Source organism: Myotis lucifugus, unplaced genomic scaffold (genome assembly GCF_000147115.1).
Source record: "Myotis lucifugus unplaced genomic scaffold, Myoluc2.0 scaffold_451, whole genome shotgun sequence".
NCBI classification, from domain to species: Eukaryota; Metazoa; Chordata; class Mammalia; order Chiroptera; family Vespertilionidae; genus Myotis; species Myotis lucifugus.
In genome coordinates, this window is record NW_005871499.1 from 659,500 (window position 1) to 685,681 (window position 26,182).

Below are 26,182 nucleotides of genomic sequence, written 5' to 3' on the forward strand. Positions count from 1 at the left end.
TCAGCCAGAAGCCGGACTCACAGCTGGCGAGTGCAGTGGAGGTGGTGGGAGCTTCTCCCCCCTCCGCAGCTGCACTAAGGACCCCTCAGGGTCCCCGACTGCGAGAGGGTACAGGCAGGGCTGAGGGAAACACCCCCCGCCCCAGTGCATGAATGTCATGCACCAGGCCTCTAGTAAGAATAATAAAAGATTCTGATGTCCTGGACATGAACAGAGAACACACATATAATGGGTCCTGGCCATCAGAACAAACACATTGACGTGCGCAGCTAGAAACCAACCCCTCAAGAAAGAATATAGACTTTTAATCCAAAGAAGGAGAAAAGTTAGGCCTGTGACTTGACTACAGTTTCTAGGGCCTAGTGTAACTATATTTTTAGGCCTGGCTCCAAGGAGCTGCCTACACAAATTTGGATGGAGCGGGGGAGGCACAGATGGTGGTCATGTGAAGGCACAGACTGATCGAGTGGGCTCGGTTACAAAGTCGGTACATTTAGGCTGCTGTATTCCTCCTATTTCAAGTACTGCCAAGTCCAGGCTGTTTCCCCTCTTTCCAAAGTCTTGATTCATTTAATTCTCCTGAAGGAGGTGGAAGAGGAGGAGGACTGCACAAATCTGAGTGTTTTATGGTTTAGAGGAGACAGTCACCATCTTGGCTTCCTGTCAGATTTTAAATGTAACATTTTGCTAAGTGTAAAGCTGTGTGTCTGTTCCTTTTCTGTTGCCGTTATCAGAACTTCAATATTTGCAAAACAGAAACTCAAAATACTTCAAATCAAGCCCAAAGCAGTTTGTTATTCACATAACACAGTTCTTACACATATCAATACACAGTGAGTTCACAGAACAGGAATCTTTTCTTTGCTTCTTTCTTTTCTTTTCCTTTTGTTCCTTTTTTAACTTACAACTTTCATTTCTTTGGTCGTTTAAGAATGATTCAATTACACAATAGCAAAATCCATATATATATATAATATTCTGATTATTATCAAGCTTATTGCCATGTCAGTTCTTACTGGTTGCATTATTTAGAAAAAGCAAGCCCATCAGCTAAAGTATTTTGCTATTTGAAATACCCTGTGAATCTCTTGTAAAGCATAGAGCACCTTAGTAATGTGTAGAATTCTAACTTTTGAATATAAAATTCTGTAGTGTTTGCTATAAAACATTGTTAAAGGTATTCAGTGTGCGCTTCCAGTGGTGTTGAATTCTTAGGAATTAACATTAAAGCACTAGTTTCTCACTCTTTAAAGAACGGCCTACAACATTTCAGATTCTCAGTCATTTTCTTCTTTATATAGAACACTGTCAAAATCAAAATGTATTCAATTATTGAGATTTTTAGAATCAGGACACAAAGTATTTTTCAGGTCATCATCAGGATGCTTGGTGTTCTGTCCATGTAATTCTTGTGTGCGATCAAACATCTGCTCCAGAGTCTTATCCTCTAATCCCTCCAATGTGCCTTCTTGGCCTAAGCTAGTGTATAAGAAGGCCATTTTCAAATAGCAAGTCAATACATAAAAAGGTTTTAACATCTGTTAATCAGGTGTTTTATCTGGAGGACATAAAAGATTGTTATAATCCTCCAACTAATTGACTTAACGTTTTTCTTTTTATTTGGTTATTTTTTTTCAAATATATTTTTATTAATTTCAGAGAGGAAGGGAGAGAGAGAGATAGAAGCATCAATGATGAGAAAGAATCATGGATCGGTTGCCTCCTGTTCGCTCCCCACTGGGAATCTAGCCCGTAACCAGGCATGTACCCTGACTGGGAATCGAACTGTGACCTCCTGGTTCATAGGTCGATGCTCAACCATAGAGCCACACCTGCCAGGCTTATCAGAGTATTTACATTGTGTAGAAATCAACACTATTCTCACCATCAGTAGAAATATTCATCTATATTCCAAGGCAAACAGGAAAATGTTTTTCTTTTAGGGTAAAATTTTATAATTAGTAAAGTTTATAAGCAATGTGGAAAGGCAACTTGAACTCAATTATTATCTTGAATTTCAACAGAGCATAATAAGAGAAAAAGTTCTTGGTAACATTCATGGTGCATGAATTTGCATTCTGAGCTCCTTCCTTAAAACAGTGACATTGTTCCAAATTTAATAATAGCAATATTAAGAGAGAAAAGTCTCTCTACATAGGGAATTTGTGCTTTTTTATGTCAGTTACTTAAAAACAAAAACTACCCTCCAAGTCAATGTGCAAATGCTCAATCAAATAAGGCCTTCCAAACGGTTTAGCCTCTAGGTTTCACTGTGCATACAAATCAATAATAGGATTGCATATCAAATACAGTTTCGTGAATGAAACACATGGGCATTACCCAATCTTCCTCAAAAGTACTTAGCTGCCAAGAGAGACACTTCACAACCTATCACAAAAGTGCTATTTGTATAACCATTCCTGTTACAAATGCTCTTGTGTTTGTTTAAATGAGTATATTTAACCTGCGCTATTAATTAAAATTGTTTTCTCCCTTATAAAGCGCGGCTTTCAGGAGAAACCATCTTTAAGCCTCTTCTCTGTGAGAGTCACGTCTCCTAACACCGACTGTGCTGCCTAAGTTCAGCTAGGGCTTGTTAAATAGACTTCTGAGCATAATTATAATGAACAATTAGCTTGAAATTGGTTTTAATGATTTGTTTTAGATGATAGAATAGAAGCATAATGTGATTATTGTAAGCCTTCTACATCATTAAGAATACAACTACTACCAACTTTCAATTATGGAGACGCAGACAATCACCTGAAGCATTTAGTAAGTGATCTACTTACAGAGCCGAACACAGGCAGCTGGGGAGAAAAGGCTGCTGCCCCAGCCCAGGTGTTCATAATTATTGAGCCTTTTGCAAAAGTCTCTTTTCTATTCTGCTCCTTTAACTTGTTTCACGCCTCGAAGACATCTCTGCCATGGAAAATAGAGATGTCTGGCCGATCAGCTCTTTCCCCGGCCCCTGCCTTTCTCCAAGGCATAGTGAGGACGTCCAGGTGGGAGGAAGGAGGCCTGGAAAAGACTCTACAAAATTGAGCATGTGGGCCTGAAATGGCAATTCGCACCTCCAAACTAGACTAACAGGAAAGAAGATTATACAAGTAATGGATAAAATGAATATAAGGAATAAACTCCAGACTGTGAAGATAAATCTATGCTAGCCTTTCCCCATTCAGTGTCCTTTTACTGTCCCGACGTCAATTTGGATCTCATTTTTTTCATAAGAATTTGTAAAAAATACTATAGAAAACTTGAAGAAATGCTCTTTCATTTTCTGAAAAATATAAAAATATTCATTTAGAACCGTGAATACTAGTTATTGTCAGAGTTTTTACTCTCTCTTCTTTTTCTTTTGTTTCTCTTATAACCTCAGCTAGTCAGTGTGCTGTTTCTCTCTCCCACCTCTGAGCAAGAGTGTTAGACCTTTTGCTGCTGGCCTTCGGAAGTTGTGAGGGAGTACATCCTGTCACCCACATAAAAGACCTGGTACCTGTGCTTCCACATCACGAAGCAGGCCAATAGGCACACAAGGCCACACACCAAGTTAAGGATCATCTGGGTGAGTAAGAACACTTTGAAAGTGAAAGTGATGCTGGTACAGTCAGTCACATCCCGGTACACAAAGGTCCTGCTGAGTGGCTCGGAGGCGGGCACTTTGCAGTGGCAGGCGTCGAGCGTGGCCCCACAGGTAACCCGGTTGAGCCGTGTATAGTGGTGGGCAGCAAACGCTGCGGCCAGCACACAGACCATCAAGCCCAGGGCGCTCAGCAAAAAGTACAGTAGCTGCAAGAAAGCAGAAGAAAACCTTTCTGATTACAAAGTACATTGAATGGCTCCTGAGAAAGCTAATGAATAAAAGCCGTTGTTTTTTTTTTTCTTCTCTCCCAGGAAGTTCCCTGATGGAGGAGCTATCGCTCCTCAGAAACTAGTACCCAAGACACGGAAGTGGCTCCACATTTGTCAGTGAGCAATCCTTAAATGCTCATCATATTTTCATTTGTCATACAGATGTTGGGCGCTATCCATGAACGGAGCTGAGGATATTAGCTTGACTGTGGATGTTTGTGTGTGGATGTAGCAAGCAGCTTCGATGAATCCCAGACACAAGAGGCATCTCTAAACGGCATGCTGTGCTTGTTTTGACCTCAAGAACTGCTGATGTAACAATTGAAACAAGACAAGAAAGTAAAGAACAAATTTCTGCAATGTAAATTCTGTGTTGGCCAAAATTGGCAATAATTGGTGAACTAGCAACACAGGTTAACAGAAAAGATTATGTTTGATGCAGTAATTGCCAAACTGTGTCCAGGAATAGCAGGATCCCCAATAAGCAGTTGCTGGGAGAAAAAAAAAATATGGCAGGTGACTTGATGTCAGCTTTATCACCTACAAGTCTCATCCCAGATCCAACTATGTAGTTCCTGAGCATGAAAAAAAAGTCTAAACCTTCCCCCCGCCACCAAGGTTGAACATTGTCGACCTACATGTTAGCCTTGGAATGGAAACGTCAGGTTAAAGCTCTAACTCTGCTGCTAAAGAAACCTAGAATGTCTGAACAATTCAAACATTTAGCTTACACCTAAAGTATTTTGGTCAAAACTGTGAGTGCTCATTGACATGGCCACAATAGAAACCATTTTACAGAACAAGAAATGTTCTCGTGATTGATCTCATTAACTGGACACATTTCTCTAAATGGTCCTGTCTATCAAGGTTCTAAATAAGGAAAAGAGTCCCTAGCCTTTGGGACTAGTATATTCAACAGAGTGCAAGATTTATATTACTACTAGAGGCCCGGTGCACGGATTTGTCACCGGTGAGGTCCCTCAGCCTGGCCTGTGGGGATCGGGCTAAAACCAGCTCTCTGACATCCCGTGAGGGGTCCTGGATTGCAAGAGGGCAGTTCTTGGGTGACACACCCCAGAATCAGGCTCCCTCCTCTATAGTTCTGGGTGGGTCACCAGAGAACCGCAGCTCCCAAGTCACCACAGCTAGGCAGCTCCTGCATTGAGTGTTTGCCCCCTGGTGGTCATTGCACATCATAGGTCAAACCGTCAGACGGTCACTTAGGCTTTTATATATATAGACAAGAGGCCTGGTGCAAGAAATTCATGCATGGGAGGGTGTCCCTCAGCCCGGCCTGCACCCTCTCCAATCTGGGACCTATTGGGGGATCTCCAATCTGGGACCTATTGGGGGATGTCCGACTGCTGGTTTAGGCCTGATCCCACACGGGCCTAAACCTGCAATTGGACACCCCTCTCACAATCCAGGACTGCTGGCTCCTAACCGCTTATCTTCCTGCCTGCCTGCTTGCCCCTAACCACTTCTGCCTGCTCCCCTGCTGGCCTGATCACCCCCAACTGCTCTCCCCTTCTGGCCTGATTGCCCCCAACTGCCATGCCTTGCAGGCCTAGTCACCCCCAACTGCTCTCCCCTGCAGGCCTGATCTCACCCCCAACTGCCCTCCCCTGCCAGCCTGATGGCCTCCAACTGCCCTCACCTGCCGGCCTGGTTGCCCCTAACTGCCCTCCCCTGCAGGCTTGATCCCTCCTTCCCCCCACTGCCCTCCCCTGCTGGCCTGGTCATCCCCAACAGCCCTCCCCTGCCGGCCTGGTTGCCCCTAACTGCCCTCCCCTGCTGACCTGGTTGCCCCTAACTGCCCTCCCCTGCTGGCCTGGTTGCCCCTAACTGCCCTCCCTGCAGGCTTGGTCCCCCCCCCAACTGCCCTCCCCTGCCAGCCATCTTGTGGTGGCCATCTTGTGACAACTTTGTGCGATGCCACCTAGGCTTTTATTATATAGGATAGTTAAAAGTTGCTCCTTACAAGGAGCAGTTCCGGTGAATGTGAACTCCCCAAAGTAAACTTAGTTCCAATCATGTCTAGGTTCAGGATAAAGTAGCTCTGAAAAGATTATGCCCTCCCCCACCTCCAACTATATGTAATTCAAATAAAAACATATATCTATGATTATAAAATATGTGTACAAAAGTCCTTCAAATGAGTGATTTTTCCACACATTAACAATTTCAAACGTTTCTAAGTCTTAAAGACAGAATATTTAGCTCTGGCCAGTGTGGCTCAGTTGGTTGAACATCGTCCCATGTACCAAAAGGCTGCTGGTTTGATTCCCCAATCAAGGCACATGCCCAGGTTGTGGGATCTGTCCCCATTACGAGGCACGCAGGAAGCAGCCAATAGAAGTTTCTCTCTCACATCGATGTTTCTTTTTCTCTCCCCCCTCTCCCTTTCTCTCTCTCTAAAATCAATAAAAACATATTTTTTAAAAAATAGACTATTTAAAATGTTATTTTTACTCTGAGTGGTGTGTGTGTGTGTGTGTGTGTGTGTGTGTGTACATGCATGGATGCACATGTAGTTGCTGGTGCCCTAAGCATGTGTCTGCTGTGCCTGGCAGCTTGACTGTACATCTGGTTTGCCTTGATTGTACACTTGATTGTACACTTAACAGGAAGACAGTGGAACTGGTTAATACCATTTTGTCTTAAAATGGACAGCCAAGGATTGCATGAATTCGTTGGATCCTCTCATCAAAGCTATCTTAACCATGCACACTATTTCTAGTTTTCAAATCATTTGAAGGATTATCAAAAATAATCCATGTTTCTTCACCTGTGAAACAGTTTATTGAAACATCTTACATCTCAGGCATATAACAAGAGTAATTTATACTCAACACATTTATTCTCCCTTGGAGAAAGGGAGCCAGATAAATACAAAATGGCACCTCACAAAATTTAAGAAGGAAATAGTTAATTTGTGTTATTAAATGCCATTGCCTTGGTCCTATCCCCAAGATTTTCAGTGGCCATATTTCCTCCCATCCCTGGCACTCTTAGGCTAAAAAAGTGCAGGTTTATTTTGAGGGATCATTGGGGCAGAATATTTGAAATATTCTGGGTTGTTCTAGAATATTCAGGCTTGATGACTGACTTAAAATTCTTGGTGCCAAGAGCCAAATTAAATTATGCTGGCCATGTTGTGTGTGTGTGCATGCCCATTGTGGCTGCCTTTCCAATGCAGCCAACACAGTACAGCAGTACTTGGTGATGGCTAGGAGCATGGACCAGGGCACCAAACTGCCTGAGTTCAAACCCCGGTTCTCCCCTCACATTAAACAATCCCAGGTGTACCTCGGTTTCTTCCTTTGTAAACTTGGAATGATGATCATAATAACTTCACAGGATTATTATAAGGATCAAAAGAGCTGGTATCTGCAAAGGGCTTAGAACAGTGTCTGGTGCATAGTAGCACTATTTAAGTATTTGTGAAAGAAATAAACAAATTAGTAGAGATGTAAACAGCTGTCAGATCTCAGGACTCTTGGGCCATCAACTCTACTGGCTTTGTCTTATTCTCTGCGGTGTGGGAGGAACAGTGCAAACTGAGCTTATAGAAAGAATGTAAACATTTAAACACGGAGATTGCTCAGTTTTAATTGAGCATCTCAAATGTGCTCGCAGCCTGGGAGAGCACAAACCCTGGTCAGCGGTGCACACCTCACACATTGGAATTCTGCTTCTCCCACTCCGTGAAAGCATCCGGCCAAGTAAACAAACAGGAGTGAGCCACAGCATCAAGTTTCTTATCCATCTTAAAACATAAATGTATACTTGATCCCCCAAAGCCTGCGGGCTACATCTGCAGCGCTGTGGCATTTTTCCTTCGCGGCTTTAGCTCATCTGACAGCAACATGCTTCTGGGTTAGAATCTGTAGTTTAAAATCAAGTGGCTTGTTTTACCTACCCGGCAGGAATCAACTATCAATGAAAGTGTTTACGATGACCTCGGGAATGCGAGCAAATACCTTTTGCTAAAAGCCCCCTGCTGGGGACGCATTAGTCTGCGGGTGTGCGTCTGGCGCTGGGCAGCGGGCGGGATGGAGGCGCGGTGGCCCTGGGCGCTTATGTAACCCAGCCCCCTGCGCGGCTCCTCGCGCTGCTGCCTCTAATTGGTACCCGGCTGCAGCTTCAACGTTTGGGAACGACGTGAAGAGGGAGTTTGGGCTTCGTTTTAATTAGCTTCCCGGGTGGCAGGCATGGGAAGGCCCCTCTACAGCATGCTGCACAGGAGGCGGCAGCTGCAGCCCAGGGGCCTCCTGGATGAGGGCAGGAGGCAATTGCGCCTTAAACGCCCTTGTGGGAATGTGGCCCGCCGAGCTCCTGCAAGCACATGAATCAGACATGTTTCTGAAAATCCTCAAGGTGAGCCCCTAGAAAGCCGGCCACCAGGAACCGCAGGAGGCCCAGTCCACGAGGGAATGGCCTGCCAAGCCCAGGGGCCCGTGGGAGAAAGAAAGAACATGATGGTGGCATCCAGGGTGTGCCAAAGGGCCTCTGGAGAAGACTGTACCAGCTTGAGACGAAAAGACAAGCTCCGTGGCTATTGTATCTTTAAAAAAGTGTGTGTGTGTGTGTGTGTGTGTGTGTGTTTGCGGGTGTGCAGGCTACACCAAGGCACCGGGGTCTTCAATAGGAGGAAATACATTCTCAAAGCTAAGGCCTGGGTTTCAATGCGGGGGGCACTAAAATGTGGTTATGCCAGTGAGAAACACCACAGGAAAGATGTATGTCATTCCTTCCCCCATCCCCCACCAAATAGTGGGAGAAGCACAAGGGAATTCTGCTGTAACCTGTTGTGGCTTTGGAAAACCTTGAGATTGACTGAAGTTCGTTTTCTAACTGAAGATAAGATAGCAGGCATCTTAGAGAGCTGGCAGGAAGCATCACTAAAGGTCACCTGCAGGAGAAAAGGGCCTCAGTGTTTGTCAGTGTCTGTCACAGGTGGGGGAAAAAGACAGCTAATGAGAGGTTCCTAGTGGGGGATTCTCAGCCTGGCTGACATTGGCAGTGACATTTTTTTGCCCTTGCTCCTTATTTTACCTGCAGATGTTGAGAAGGCTTTGGAGGACTCTGTGAAGCTGATGCTTTTGCCTCTGCTGTTTCTAGGATCATCTGGGGAGGAATGAGGGCCTTTCACACACTATGATGAATCCAGGTTAGAGCATTTTTTACCTGGTGGATGAAGTCCCTGTAATTTAACAGGCCATTTCTTACGAGGCTGTCTGGCTTTTTGCTTTTTTTTTTTTTTTAAATCATCACCAAGCCTTGCCTTACAAAAAAATAAACATGGATTGATGCCTGCTTTATCTGGCCTTCTTTTAAGGAACACCTTCAGAAAAAGTAAAATTTCTAATTGTAGGCATATCCACCAAGATTTTTTTAAATAACATCCATTACATTTTTTAATTAAAAAAGTGATGTCTAACTGGAGGACATTTCAAAATTAGAGAAAAAACTACAAAAATGCAGCTATCACCCCACCACTCACAGACAACAATTTTTTTAAGCACATAAGAGCTCATTTCTTTCTGTAGGATCATGCTGTACATTTTGTGTGGCCTGTTTTTGCAGTTAATATGATGTGAACTTTTTTACTCAAATAACTACTCTTTTCAACATTATATATGTACATATATATCAACACACTGCTTTTTTTATGCCAACAGCACCAATTATACTAGAATATACTATCATCTTATTTTCTGCACCTTTGTAATTTCCACATAATATAGTTAACTTACTCTTATGCCTTATGCTTTCTTGTTTTAGTGAACAAAGGAGTATCCCGTTTTTATGTATTTTCTTGTAGAAGAAAAGTAAACGCGATGTGAGTGGACCAAAAAAATTACAGAAAGCTTTTTTGTGCTCTGCTATAGCAGTTGAAAGAAAATGTAGGGATTGGGTTTCTACTCACTCTGGTTGCTGAGTTGGGTGTTTATCTTCCTCAACTCTGAAAGGGTGTGTGTATGTTTCCCTTTAGAGTAGATTCGATGTGCAGTGGAAATGCCGGGTATTTGAACCGGCTCCAACCGAGCACACTGTCTCTAACAGAGAAAAACTACATGCGCATGTAAGACACACACATACTTGCTAAACCGTGCACATCCCAACTCCCTGTCTCCTTTGCCCCCAGACTCTTGGCACAGATCATTTGGATGCACCCAATGTACTTTTTCTGTTTTAGTGATTCTGCCTACAAGAGGAAATACACTTAGACGGCTTTGTTATTAAAACATTGGAAATAACCCCCAAGATATGGAAGTGGGCACTGATATGGGCATCTTTTCCCTGGCAAAAGTGTTTTGTGGAACTGGTGAATTTTCAATATTCCTTTTAAGGGCACTGAAAGACAGACTTCATATGCCAACCCAGTTCATGGAAATTACGACTTACAAAAAATTAGCATTACATTTGGAGTCTGGATCAATGCCCTCCTAAAACATTTTTTGGCCTGCCTAAAAATGCAATTTCTGGGATAATCAGATATGCAACCCCTTAAAAAGCACTCCTTTATTTTGTACTTGGGTTTCTTTCTATGTGACAATAAAAGGAAAAGAAAAATGACAACTTACTTTCATAACAAACTGGATACATGTCTGTTCGTCAACTTGATAGGAGACACAAAGCATAAACAAACCAAGATAGGCCACTAAGCAGACCTGCAATGGAAAACAGGGAGAAAGGATGTTATCAGGGCGAGCCGTGCATTCTAACAGCATCAATCGCAGTGTCTTCCACCAGAAACGTCCTTCTGAGCCAGGTGTGCATTTCATTTACTTATCTTTACTTGCTATTTTTCTCAGCTTGTGGAATTGAGTTTTTAAAATAGTAAAATCAGTTTAGCCAGGATTTATTAAGTCCTTTTGATGAGTCTGGTGCTATACAAAGTCCTTCAGAGTATCCAATGATGAATAAAAGTTCCTCAACCTCAGTAAGTGTCCAGTCCAATCCAGGCCAAGATAAGTGACACACTATTCTGGAGCAGGGCATTATATGTCAGATGCTTTTTGTCCAGAGATGGACAAAAAGAGGAAAAAATAACATTGAGTTGGGCAATTCGAAAAGGCGTCACTAAAGAGGTAGGTTTGAAATGGGCCTTGAAAGGGATGATCATAATCATGGTCACTAGCACTTACTGAATACTGACTTTGTGCTGGGTCTCTCCTAAGCGCTTTGTATGGGTTTCTTCACAGCATTATCACAATCCCCTCTTAACTAGGTGCTAATCGTCCTATCATAAACAAAGACACAGAAGCACAAAGCTAGTCAATAATGGAACCAGCACTTGAACCAGGTAGCTGGAGTGAAACAGCATGAGCAATAGTACAGAGGCGGGATCTCACAAATTATGCGGAAAGAACAGCCAATATGTACCCAAAGTTGAAATAACAAATATATAGAGCTCCCTGGAAAAAAATAAAAGACTAAAACATGGAACCATCACAAAAGGTAGGTTAAAAAATCTGGTGTTGTAAGATTAATTTAGTAAGCAGTGGGGCTCCCTTGAAAACTTTTGAGCAGGAGAATGACATGATTCAAGACATGTTTTAGGAAAATAAGCAGTGGTGTCATGTCAAGTGGGTTAGCAGTGAGAACATCAGGATATTATTTTACTAATCGAAGCAAGATTAATATGCCAGGTGGGCCAGGGCTCAGAGGGTGGCAGGCAAAGTCAGAGAAAGAGGTGGAAAGGAAAAATGTAGCAAAAGCAGAAGCTGTACATCTTGACTATCGCATGTCAGGGAGGACCCTGGAGAGGGAGAAACGGAGCGACTTCCAAGCTCTTGAGTGTCAGTGATGGAGAGAGAGGGGATGTGCCTGGATGGAAGATGGTTGGCAGGAGGAATGGCAATTTTGAGGAAAAAAAGATACTCAACTGGTTAGTCAAACCAGATTTTCTTGTTACTGGAGCTTTTGAAACTATATTTTAGAGTTTCTAATCAATGCATATCTCTTCACACTCAATTTTGGAAACCCTAAAATGTTGCTAAGTTCTACTTTAAGATGGAAAATGTAAGCAGCAGTACTGCATTTTCTGGTAAGTACAATTTTCCTAGAGACAGATGTTGGAAGGGTGACTGAGAGTCACCTAGCAAGTCATCAAATAACTAGTTCGGTGATATTCATAATTCCTGCCCTTAGGGCCTCCTCAAACCCTGGACCATTCCTGCTAGGGAGGCAGAGTTGTTGACTTACAAGCCAACATAGCATTTTAAGGTAACACCTCTATCCTATTCACCCTTTGATTACAAATTCATTAAGTTTCTTGTGCCCTCATGGGTTCCCAAGTTGAGAGCTGTTTGAGTTTCTACTGGGCCGTGAGGCCAAACGCCAAGCCTCTGTAGTAGAGGCATTTGCAAGGTTTTCCATCATTAGGACTAGCTGCATGGCTTAACAGCAGTAGATAACATGCCTAGTGGAGAGACTCATACTTAAAGTATGTGAGCATGGTATGGACTGGAGAAGTCCAGGTAGAAAGCAAAACAGACAGGACCACAGAGGCAGGTTTCCAGCAGCGGACTGGAAGATTTGGAAATTATGACTGAAGTTGTTTGCGTAGCCCACATCGTGGGTGATGCTTTCAAGCCAGGGATGAAGTTCTTTCTCAAAACTCATTTTAAACATATATCTAAATGAGGTATACGTTTGATAAGGACTGGAAAGGCCTACTATGTATTCTCACATTAAGAATTTACAGAACAGAAACAATGGGGAAAAGATCCCCTTTTGTTTATTAGCAACGAACAAGATGGAGGCTTCTAAACCCACTTCGACGGGGATTGTTAAATCCCTAAGCGCGAGCCTATGCTCCCTGTTAGTGTCTGTCTGTAGGTGCACATGGTCAGGCTCTCTCCCACATATCTGACTTTGTCCCTCGAGGCTGCTGTACGAAAGTTGGCAATTGTCAAGATTGCTTCTTTGTGTTTACGAGAGACACATTCCAATAATCAGTCTCACTGAGTAGCATCTTAGAAATCTGACTCTGTTCCTTGTTTGAACACATTTTCCCACTTCAGTAGGATCTACTTCATAGCCTTAACCTAGGCTGGTTTCCAGCAAGAGGTTGCACAGGAGCGTATGACCTCATTGCAGAGGACTTCACTTAATTGATAGACTGAAGTTTTTTTGAGGACGTGCAGTAGCCAGGCCCTGTGCACAGCTCTGGGACCTGAGGTGAAAAGACAGTCTCAGCCTTCGATGAGCTTTTCAGCCCCGTGGGAAAAGAGAGGAGAATAAAGTCACAATACTGTGTGAGTACTAGGACCCTGTTTGCTGGGATATACCGAAGGGGTGATTAACCCAAGGATAACTTGGGGAAGCTCCCAGGAGGAAGATGGGTTTTGAAGGATAAGAAGAAATTAGCTGGGAGAAGGAGGTGAGGAAGAGTAGAGGGAGTAGTTACAGATGCAAAAGCATGGAGAAACACAGAACAAACATGCAAAGACTCCGACAGCTCCAGTTCAGAGGATAAGAGAAGAGACAGCAAAAATGTGCTCACAGAGATGGACAGGAAGTAGGACACAAAGGACTGTTAGTTCATTTGAAGCAGAGAAAGGATATGATCAACTCTGACTTTTAAAATGGTCCTTCTGGCTGAGAAGAATGGATTGGGAGAAGAAGACCTGCTAAGAGGCTGTTCATCTCTGGAGAAATGATGAGTTCCTGAGCTCGGGTAGCAATGGGGATAGAGAGTGGGTGTGCTTGAGTGACAGGCAGGAAGCAGAATACATAGGCTCTAAGGACTGACTAGATGTGAGGGCTGAAGGACAGGGAGGGGTCAGGCGGGTGCTGGCTACCTGACTTGAGCTGCCACGTGGCTGGTGTTGAAATTTAGTAAGTCATGAGATACAAGCGGAGGAGCAGACTGGGAATGGGAAATGATGATGCCACATGGACTCAAAGCTCAGCCACATGGGTCCAGAACTGTGGACCCATGTGTGCTGGAGACAAGCATTTGTTAGTCATCAGCATTCGGAAAGCAGCAGAAATCATCAGAAATGCTGCACCATCCAGAGAGAGTCCAGTAAAAACAGAAAGGGCCAAGGGAGTTACCCAGTTATGGAGAACCTTTAACTCTTTTGAACAGAAAGCACCTCAAATACACTTCTTGTAATCATGGTTGTACATCATGACATGTCTAAATATTATGAAACTGATCATCCTTTTAGATTTTTATTTTATTATTTTTAAATATGTTATGTATCAATTTTAGAGATAGAGAGGGAGAGGGAGAGAAACATAGATTGAGAGAGAAACATAGATAGGTTGCCTCCCACACCTGTAACTGGGCATGTACCCTGACTAGGAATTGAACCAGCTGACCTTTAGGTACATGGGATGATGCTCAACCAACTGAGCCACACCAGCCAAGGCTCCTTTTGGATTTTTTAAAGTTTCACTTCTAGGTCTTTGTATATGATATTTGCTATAAAGTCTGATTAATTCAACATACTAGAATTTCTTGGCCTTCTGATAGGGCTCAATAGGATATAGGACAGTGATGGAGAACCTTTTGAGCTCGGCGTGTCAGCATTTTGAAAAACCGTAACTTAACTCTGGTGCCGTGTCACATATAGAAATTTTTTGATATTTGCAACCATAGTAAAACAAAGATTTATATTTTTGATATTTTATATATTTAAATTTCATTTAACAAAGAAAAATCAACCAAAAAAATGAGTTTGCATGTCACCTCTGACACGCGTGTCATAGGTTCGCCATCACTGATATAGGAGGTGGTATTTCATTTTCTTACCTACAGCTTTGCATGATAAAACATCACCTCTTTATTTATTAAATACTTAAAAATGAAGTCTTTATGGCCGTGAGGAGGAAACCAGATTTCTCGCGCCACACTGAGGGTCTTGTTTCCTGAGCTGGCAGGACGTGGGCGCACCAGGGAGACAGAGTGTTCTGGCTTCCCAGGCAGGGGAGGGGGAGCTCACGGTAATGAGCAGTGAGACCCGCCAGCCCTATCTGGAACAACATTCCTGGATTCTGGGCCAGGGCTTCCATTCGATATGGTGCGTGAGGCCCGTAGAACAGGAAAAAGGCAGTTATGTAAGGTTTTCAAGAAGGCATTTGTTGGGCCAGGCCTGGGGCAGACAGGTGGTGTCACTGATCGCAAAGCCATATACGAACTGGGTGACATCAGGAAAACCAGTGCTGAAGGAAGGGCCGCTAGCCTTTAAGAGCTTCCTGAGATTTAGTTCCTGACCAGATGGATAGTTATGTTGCTAAGAAAAGCTTGAAGTGCTTTTTAATAGAAAAGAGAAAATGACAATCACCATCATTTTCAACCCATTTTGGGATGCACGTTTCTACAATTTGTTTAGGGTGAAAAGAAGAACTAAGTCTTGAATTCTGCTTCCTGTCTAAAGATATTCTTTGTCTGCTCAGAGGGAAGACTGCATTCTCTCCTGCGAGTTAGAAAGTTAACAGGGCTGAAATGTTCTCTGAATGTTAAACCCATCGCTAGATGTCTGAGCCCTGAGTCTTGTCACACACCGGATCTTGTCTTTGTTTTTGTTATACAGCGGTGTCTTTTTGAAGGTTGGCACTATGAGCAAAAGGTGAATGCTGGACCACTGTGATGGAGATTTACCTACATATTATTTTTTCTTTCTCATTTTGGCCAAGCTAGAAGGTATCACCCTAAAACACTATGTGATATTTTGTGGTATTTACTTCTCTCGGTGTCTTATGTATTTATATTCTGGTCTTGTGACATTCACACAACCTCCAATTTATTTGTTTTCTCCTTTTCATTGTCGACAGAGCTGCTTGACAGGGCTATCTGGGGAATACAACCTTCCCTGGTCAAACGCCTTTGAAGGTTTCTCTCCTTTTTTTCTTCACCACCCCCCTCCCTGCCATGCATGTACCTGAAATGTGACTCTGTTTCTGTAAGTTAATGAACTTTTCATCTTTGTATTTAAAGTGTTTTCACTCAGTCAATATACTAACAAGATGAACTCCCTTCTCATGTTTGCACAGCCCACTGATGAACAGAGATACAGCGGAACTGTAAATGTTCCTCTGGATATTTCTCAAGAGCATTCCTATGGATTTTCATCTGTTCAATAAAATTTAAGCTAGAATATTAGAAATCATTTTCAAGAAACCATAACTCTATTGCAAGCTGTCAACTGAATGCAGGCTCACTCAGGAGAACTGCTGATTAGCACACAGTGTGTTAGAGATTTAAACAATGTACAAAAGAACATTTCATGAGGATCTATTAAAGGATGCATATTGGATCAAGATTTCAGAAGGCTGGGAGAGAATATTTTAGCATAACTTAAGCATTTTTTACTGGATTCTCATTGCCACTGCCTGATGGCAAGACAAAGTCTAGGCCCCTGATTGGGAAACACTTGAAGGGCCTGGTACAAACTGGCCCTGTCCCCAGGATTTCTGATCCAGTAGGTCTGGGCTGGGCACCTAGAATTTGCATTTCTAACAAATTCTTGGGTAATGCTGATGCTGCTGGTCATGAGGCCACGCTCTGAGAACCACTAGTCTAAGCGAAAAACAGTCTCCTAAACGCTGACAGCTGGTGTGAGGTCTATCGGAATGGGTAGGGGTCTAGAGCAGTGGTTGGCAAACTCATTAGTCAACAGAGCCAAATATCAACAGTACAACGATTGAAATTTCTTTTGAGAGCCAAATTTTTTAAACTTAAACTATATAGGTAGGTACATTGTTATTAACTTAATTAGGGTACTCCTAAGGCGTAGGAAGAGCCACACTCAAGGGGCCAAAGAGCCGCATGTGGCTCTCGAGCCGCAGTTTGCCGACCACGGGTCTAGAGTGATTCACTGACTAGTGGAGTTTCCTATGGAAGAGTTGATTATAATAACAAGATGTAACAATAATAGTTTCCCCATCAAGAAATTTAGTCTTTGCCATTGTGGGAGTCCTTAAAATGGAGGGGAATTCTGTGTCTTCATTGCTACTTAAATATGACCTCGTTTCAGAGCCTGTAGCCTCCATGTGTCTGGTTGCTGGTTTGGGAAGCCTCTCTCGTCATCAGTTGGTGTGTGTGATGTGACACTCTGCTATAGCTGACAGGCATGGCTCACTCCACCCAGAGTCAAAGCAAAGCAATACCTCCAAAACGGCATGCTGGGAAATGTTTAACCAGCAGCTGCAGGGGCAGGGGCTGATATCTGTGTTGTGGCTGATTCCAAGCTACCAACGTGAAGTCACTGCTCACAGAGTCAGGAAGAGATGTGCACAATCGGCTTTCACAAACTCATCAGAGATCTTCTAGCACACTTCTGCACCTCCACCACATTTTCTGCCTCCTCTGAGGCCCTTCTCTTACAGAAGCATCTGGTTGCCATGTGAGATTGGTTTGTAATTACAAATTATAGTTTGTAATTTGTATCCATAGGGGATTCCTTCCAAGACCCCCACTGAATGCCTGAAACTGTAGATAGCACCATACCCTATATATACCATGTCTTTTCCTATACATGCATACTTTGTAAAGTTTAATTTGTAAATTATGCACAGTAAGAAATGAACAATAATAACTAATAATACAATAGAACAATTAAACAATATACTGTAATAATAGTTCTGTGAATGTGGTCTCTCTCTCCCTTCTCTCCTCTCTCTCTCCCTCTCTCTCAGCCAACTAGCATGAATTTCTCTTTCCTTCACAATTTCATGGATAGAAGATTTGTTCTTACTGTAGATCACAGCAACCTCAGCATATGATTTTTTTCTTCCCTTATTAAGAACTTTCATGTTTTCACTTTAAAGGAATTATCGCTTCTCTTTGGCATATTTGAACTGCCAGCATCACTACTCTTGTGTTTTGGGGCCATTATTAAGTAAAATAAGGGTCACTTGTACACAAGTAATGCAATACCACAACAGTCAATCTGATAACCCAGACAGCTCCTAAGTGACTAATGGGTGGGGAGTGTCCGCAGCATGGAAACGCTGGACAAAGGGATGATTCACGTCCCAGGCAGAATGGAGTACAACAGCACGAGATTTCATCATTCTCTTCAGCACAGCACCCAATTTAAAACGTACGAATTGTTTATTTGGGGGATTTTACACAGAATATTTTCAGAATGGCATTGCCCATGGGTAACTGGAACCATGGCAAGTGAAGCCACAGACAAGGGGGACTGCTGTATATGCCAGGAATTAAACGAAGCACTCTGCAGAGTATCCCATTTGGCATTCACATCAATCCTATAAGGTAGTTGCTATTATTCACCCCATTTTGTAGGTGAGGAAACTAAAACTCAGAAAGGTTTTATGCTCTTAAGATCTCATAGCAAATACAGAGCTGACAGCTGTACCTGTCAAAGCACAGAGCCTACCTCCTAACCATTGCATGGCCTGGCTGCTTCCCTGGTGGGATTCTGACAGCACTGTGAGTGAAGTGAGAACTGCAGAGGCTTGGAGAACATTCCATCATCTGCTCCTCTCCTGTGCTGAGTGGCTTGAAGCCCACTCCTGAGACAGAGTGGAAAGAACAGTCCTTGAGGTCCAAACAAGTGTCTAAGCTGCATGAAGGTGGACACAGTCTTGGAGACCCAGTCTCTTCATATATAAAATGGAGAAAACAATACTTAGCTTATAATTTGTTTTAAGGATCATAAATAATGTGCCTGGAATTATAGTGGGCATTATTTTTTCCACTTCATATGACCTCAAACTGTGCTGAAATAAGTAATACATGTAAGTTTGAGCTGAAATAAGTAATACATGTAAGTGTAGGCCTCTATCACATCTTAGGAATAATCTCATTCTGTTCATTTAACAAATATTCATTATGTACCTACCACAACATGCCAGGTACTCTTTGCAGCTCTGGAGATACTACAGTGAACAGAAGAGACAAAAATCACTTCCTCCATAGGGCCAATGCTTTAAAGTGGAGAGGCAGATCATCTATAATAAGCATAATATGCTAATTAGACCAGACGTCCTTCCAGACAAAGCTGGGGCTTCAAGGGAAGCCTGGGTCCCAGGTGCCTGCCAGCAGCCAGGGGAAGGAAGGCCTGCTCTTGCACAAATTTCATGCATCAGGCCTCTAGTAAACATATGAGACGATGTATGTAAGTTGTTGAGAAAGGCTATGGAGAACATGGCTTTTATCATCATAGCTTCTTTTCCCCCATAAATATGATATATAGTAATTAGGAAACTACAAACAATAAGTCTTTAAAGTGATATATTTCTCTTAAGAAATGGATTGGTAATGCCCAGCAACACCTTAAAAAAAATATGGTGGCCCTAGCCAGTTTGGCTCAGTGTATAGAGTGTCAGCCTGTGGACTGAAGGGTCCCGGGTTCGATTCCAGTCAGAGCACATGCCCAGGTTGAGGGCTCAATCCTCAGTAGGAGACATACAGGAAGCAGCCAATCAATGATACTCTCTCATCATTGATGTTTCTTTCTCTCTGTCCCTCTCCTTTGCTCTCTGAAATCAATAAAAATATATTTAAAAAAATAAGATGGTGGACTCATGATTGTTTCTTAGGAGAGCCTTGCTGGTTCTGTTATTTTAACAACACGTATCCACTATAAGTTATCTATGATCTCAGAGGTGCCATAAAAGATAACATACCTGCCCCAGAGAAGGGGCAAAAGAGAGACACTATATAAAGTTTTACAGCAAAATGGGCCGCATCCCAAAAGACAGAGCCTGAAGCAATATATCTTAGCTCTCGATCTGACAGACCTGGGTTCAAAACCCACCTCCACCACTTTCAGCTTTTGGCTTTGGACAAGTTAAACTCTCTGAGACTCACTTTCATCATCAGTGGCATGATAACAATAAATCGCTGTGAGGATTACATAAGACAGCATATGGAAAGGGCTTAACAAATAACCAGCGCGCATGAAGTCAATACATATTTGTCAGATAAATGAGTGCTTTCATTTAGTGACTTGGGCTACTTTTGCTTTCATAACAAGAACCCACTTTACTCAAATCTTTCCAATAGTGTTGACATCCACAGTTTGCAAACACTTAGCATTATACAACTTCTTTCCTTTCTGCTACAAGCCTCTTTATTATCTACTACCCAGGAAATGCCAATCTTGGTAACCATGCCACACTGTATGTATTTCTCTGGTTACTATTGTGGTTTTACAAAGATAAGCATTTAATTTCTGAAAAAATGCTGTTCAGCTAAAAAATTTTCTCTCCATAACAGATCCAAAATTAATATTACTTTTTTAAATTTGAAAAAAAAAACCATAATTGTTTCAGCCAAACTTAGTGCACTGATATTAATGGGAAATTCCAAAAGTAATAGCCATGTAAGATTCAAACTCATGAATCTATGGCAGAGTTGACCATCGCTCTGAGGGAGCAGACTAACCACCTGCCTCTAAACATTACAGAATATTAATGTACAGGCATTAGAACCCGGGACACAATATAATTTACCAAAAAATGTTTATTATTGGTTTTTATTAAACCAAGCTCAAAGTAGTCGCTTATTTTCCACTACAAACAAAGCTATAGCTAGCACCTTTTGCTTAGAATTGTTTTACTTGGCCTAACATATATCAGGAAGATATTCCATTTTCCTAGAGCTTCACTGTTTTGCTCTTATTTTTCTTTAGAGTGAAAATTGCCTACAGGGAGTTCTAGTGCAGAGATGCTGTCTTCATGCAAGGACGAAGTTCCACCCGGCCCAGGAAGAGGTTGGGTTTAACATACATCTCATCTGTGCATTTCCACATCTTTCTGTGGCGGTTGGAGAGAACAATTTGTAGTATTTACTTTGCAAAGACACCTCAGAGATTTTTTTAAGCTGATAGAGATCTAGGTGAAAATATGTCCTAGAAAATTATTTATTTTCAGAGTCTAAAGAGAAAACACTTGGTCAGCCATCTCCATTCAGTCATTTTCCCCTTTTATTATTATAATTATCCTTTTGCCTGAGGAGTACATACCTGACAGGTTTTATGTCTGAATTACTGTAAATGCATGGGACTTTTCACCTGTGAGTATGCAAAGACATTCAAACTGATTCAAAATCAATGATTTATGTGCTATTAATTGAATTGAAAAACAAAAGCAGGCCTACTCTTACTTAGAACGTTGCTAAAGCTAGATCTCTTTGGAAAAGAAATGGTAAACGTAAAATTTCTAAGAATTTATGAGGCAATCATTTTTTTTTAATGAGGCAATTCTTAAGGACATGATTGCTCATGAAATTGCCAGCGATGAGAGTACATTCGCCTGCTCTGTTGTGGTAAAAGCTCTACTTGGTTGGCCAAGAAGTTAAGGAGCACTTACGAATGAGGCTGACATTCTTTGTAAGTCACATCCTTTCTAATTCAAAGTGGCAGATTTTATCCTGATTTAAAAATATCCCATAACCAAAAATATACAGATTTCCTCTGTGGGGTACTGGTTCCAGGATCCTCACAGATACCAAAATCTGTAGATGCTCAAGTCCCTTATATAAAACAGCATAGTTTTGTACATAATCTACACACATCCTCCTGTGCACTTTAAAGCAAGCATGTCAAACTCAAAGGCTAACACGGGCCAAATAAACAAGGTTTAAGTTTATGTGGGCCGCAAAAAACAAAAGCTTCAATTTTCATAGAAATGTAGGTTTATTTCAAAAAGTGTAGTATAAAAAAAAAGAACAAGAGCAATGATAAAATTAATTTTTCTTCCTGACACTTGGCATCTCTTCTCTGCTACTATCTTTCCTACTTCGGGGGAAATCTTGTTCGCAGTGATTACTTTCAAAACTGACCCAAGGTGACTATCAGTAATTCTGGATCTGACGGGAGACTTATTTCCTTTCATAATTGTAAATAACTGCTCACACCTTTATATTGGCTGAGCCACAAAAATATTCGTTGTGGGCCACATGTGGCCCGCGGGCTGCGAGCTTGACATGCTTGCTTTAAATCATCTCTAGATTACTTGCAGTTCCTAAGCCAATAAATACCATGTAAATAGCTGTTATATTGTATTGTTTCAGGAATAATGACAAGAAAAGGTCAGAACATGTACAGTACAGAAGCAACCATAATAGGACTTATTACATAGTTCACGTCGGCAACACTGTAAAATTTGTTCAAGTATTTTGATCTGACATATACATATACAATTTTGATGTATATATGCATGTTATATATATTTATATCCTTTTACATATGACATATCTCTTTGATTTTCTTTTTTTAAAAATATATATTTTATTGATTGTTTACAGAGAGGAAGGGAGAGGGATAGAGAGTTAGAAAATCGATGAGAGAGAAACATCTATCAGCTGCCTCCTGCACACCTCCTACTGGAGATGTGCCCGCAACCAAGGTATTTTGATCTGACATATACATATACAATTTTGATGTATATAAGCATGTTATATATATTATATATCCCAAACCGGTTAGGGCTATCTTTGATTTTCTTAACCAGTGTTGTACTGTACTTTGCATTGCCGTGTAGTTTAGCAAGATCTGTTGTACAAGCACAGAAAGATGGGGAAAGAAAGGTAGAAAATGATCCTGATGGAACCGAGAAGTTGGAACTTGTGACCAGCAGTCAGATGCAGGGCATGTGAATCCCCCAAATCCTATGGATATAGTGTGCTTTCCTTGATGTTCCTGCCAAAGTGAGGCTGGAAAGCCAAAGAGATCTGCAAGAGATGGACCAGCGCAAAGTTGCTGCAATTTGAAAATTCCAAACCTTTGCTTGCCAATGATTGCAAATAGCTCATCATTTTAAATCAATGAAACTCACAACTGAGTGTTTCATCAACTCACAGGAAACTGGGAGGAACTCTGACAACTATGCTAGTGTATGACTTATCACGGATGGAAACATTCAAGTGGAATTCCTTTGGTTTGGTCTTATTTGAAGACTAGAACAGACTTGTATATCCATGTTAAGTTTCATATTATATGGGAACTGCTGGGAATTTCTGCAATTATATCCTCAAAAGACAAAGTGCACAAACAACAGAATTGTGAAGTAATTAAGTTGGTTTTGAATGAAAACTGAGCTTACTAGTCATAAGACACGAATTGTGCCTTTGATCTAAAATGTCCTTTAATTACTTCATCCTTTAATTATGTACTCCTCCTTCAACCATTTTGAATCCAGTAATATTCTTTCTTCAAACCCTGCTCAAGGACCTCCTCTGCCCAGAAAGGCTACCTTTTATGCATCAGCCACTTTGTATACATTACATCATTCATTCCCTAAAACAATGCAATAAATAAAAAATAATATTACCCATTCTATAGAAAATAGTGACTCAGAAAGGTTCACAAATGTGCAAGTTAATTCAAAGATTTTTTAAAGCATCAAGAAATTTTATTTCTGAATAATTTCACTTTGATGTGAAACCCTTCTTCCTATAAAACACTTTTAAATGTTCTGAGCTTCTACAGGTGAAGAGATGGAGCTAAGACCACGGCATAAAGGTAGGCTACACCCTTACATAAACCACAAAATAATTAACCCACTAGCACTGAACAGCATCACAAAAATTGTTCTGTCTCAGCTGATGGTGGGGTGAAGATTTTGAGGGTTTCCTACTACTTGAATGGCCTGAAAACTCTTCAGGTAAGAAAGTAGAAAATAATTTGACAGAAATCCTGGGGAGAAAAACACTGGCTTTTTTCAATAAATAAGTTATAGGGAAGAGAGAGGGAGGGAAGGGAGAGAGAGGACAGAAAGGAAAGAGAGGGGGTAAATCTTTGAGTAAAAAAAAAAGAAATATATGAACCAATTGCAGTTTGTAGATCTTATTGAGGCCCTGATTTTGACACACTATGAAGAAATATTCATGAATTAATCATAGATATTTGAACTCTGATTTGATCCTTGTTAGGTGTAATTGGTACTTTATTTTTAGTCTTCATCTTTTGACTTACATAGTGAAATATTTATGGATGAGATGATATAACATTTGGGATTCACTTCAAAATAATCCAGCATGTAGTATATGGATATGGATGGACCACAGGGACATACAAGTGAAGCAAGATTGATTATGTTAATAATTATTGAAGCTGGTTGATTAGGTTAATTAAATTATTTTACCAACTTTTATGTATGCTTGAAATTTTCTGTAATAAGTAGGTTAAAGGAAAACTGTGGCTCTTGGCTCATGATACCAGGGGGACACCTGGCAAGACAAACTGTCTGGAAGGGTTATACTATCCAATAGGCCACACCAAATTATCACATATTAAGCCTTTTGGAAAATGAATTCACAAACCAATTATAGAAGACACATGAAGAAGCAACTCGTTAGTGAAGGCCAGCATATAAGCATGTACACACGTCTTCTCTCTCTCTCTCTCTCTCTCTCTCTCTCTCTTTCAGAATTAAGTCACCTGAATTTCAAATGATAGAACTAATAAATACAGCCTATAAAACTTAACAAATCTGCATGTAAGTAGGAGGTTGTTTTATTATTCTCTAAGTAGGCTATTATAGACTTAGAAATTTTCCTAATTAAAAAATAATCATAGAATTGCTCAGACTTATTCAAATCCACACAAAAATGAAAATAAAAAGTATAACCAAAAAATTTTTTAAATAGTTACAAATTGGTAGACCCAGAGGTCTACCTACATTTGCTTTATTGCAGAGCCGGAGCCCCTCCAACAATCTCAGCCTGCCCTCCCCTTATCTTTCCTGAACCGCCCAGGTAGGACTAACTCCACCCTCCACGGCGCTACTCTCTTCAGGGCACCACTTCAGCACTTGGTTTTTGAAACTGCATTGTAGTTAGTTGTAGGTGTGTGTCCCCTACCAGACACGGAGCCCCTGAGAGCACTGGATTGACATATGGAAAGACAAAGGGACACGGGTTAAGATGTGAAAAGTTTCTTTCTTTCATAGGGTTCTGTTCTACTTCCTATCAACCACCTAACTCATTCTTGTGATGACTGATCAAAAGCTAACCGTCAATAAGTTTTATAAATATCTATTTTGCAAAATAATCCACTTTCAAAGAATGTAAGAGAAACGAAGATTGTGTTCCAACATTGCTCATGAATCAACAGGAGGGGTATAATTGCTCCATATTTTCGGGGAAAATAAACAACCTATAGTGTATTTGTTTCACTGTGGGGTTTCTCAAATCCTCAGAAGGGAAAGGAATCATGTACATGTGGGTTTGTCTCCTCTAGGAGTATAGTTATAAGCTGGTTTTATTACTCAGGCATAATTAAGTAGGTTCTCAAATTAGGTCCCTCTTTAGAAATGACTGCAGAGATAATTCTACATTAATATGCCTGGTTCATGTATCTGAAATAGTACAATAAATAAAAACGTAGGAAATAGCACAGTGTACAGCAGTGATACAGTAAATCAATATAAATTCACTTATATAACACTGTAACAGGAGTATGAATGACAGAACCATCCAGTTCAACCTTCAAAAAATATTATCAAGTGGCTTTCTAATTGAGAGCACTTTAAAACACACACACACACACACACACACACACACACACAGAAACCAGAATATAGCAGCACATTAAGGAATATATGATATTATTTCTCCTTTGAAAAGTGTTTTGTTCTTTTCAGCATGACGAGGTCAGTGTCCCCAAGCAGCCTGCAGCCTCTCCAGCATTTCTCCTCTTCCTTCCCATGGCAACGTGGGTTAGCGAGACACTGAGCTTTTTGTGAGCTTTTTGTGATGTGTGTGTGAGGAGCGAGGCTTCAGGGAGGTCTCGAGGTGGAAAAATTTGTGACGCACTGGCTTCGGTGGCTGAGTGAGAATTATTTATCGAGGGTTCTGTAACACAATCGTTACGGTCACCCTATGCTCATTTCAAAAATTACATTTGGTCTCGAAGCTCTTAACTTCGATGGAAGCCCTTGAACAGGCGCCCCACACGACTTGTTCACGGAAAGATTATGAGATGGAGCCAACCAGCGTGCGCTGGATCCGTCTGGTTTGGAATCTCACCAGCTGAAAGCACGAGAGGAATGCCCTATTGAACAAGTAACGCGTGTAAACGTACTTCTGTCTGGAAGCTGAGTGCAGTCGCGGGGAGATGACCTTTGATTGATTATAACGTGTTCGCCTTATGAGCCCTAGTTTGCCCTCTCCTGGCCTTGGCTGCTCCAAGGGAGAGTCATCCCGTGTTCTCCCTAATTGCACGCACCCTCCACCCTCCAACAGAACCGATTCCGACTGGAATCTGTTTCCCTTCTCTTGGAAAGGGCCTTCTTCATAGCTTTCCTGGTGCCGCTGAAAGCGAGGCCGAGCTCAGCCCGTGCCTAATAGCCTGGTCTGTGTGCCGCACCTGATACTTTAGAGCAGTGGTTC

General features: G+C 41.6%; 1 protein-coding gene across 1 annotated transcript in view; it reads right to left on the reverse strand.

The window, feature by feature from the left end:
* Positions 1-769: 769 nt before the first annotated feature.
* SSPN (sarcospan) overlaps positions 770-26,182 on the reverse strand; it is a 35,395-nt gene continuing 9,982 nt past the window's right edge. The window contains exons 2-3 of the mRNA XM_006102992.3: positions 10,446-10,532; positions 770-3,792 (exon numbers count right to left, since the gene is read on the reverse strand). Of these exons, the coding sequence (XP_006103054.1) occupies positions 3,427-3,792; positions 10,446-10,532 (453 nt within the window). The 3' untranslated portion in view covers positions 770-3,426. The remainder of the gene's footprint in view (positions 3,793-10,445; positions 10,533-26,182) is intronic.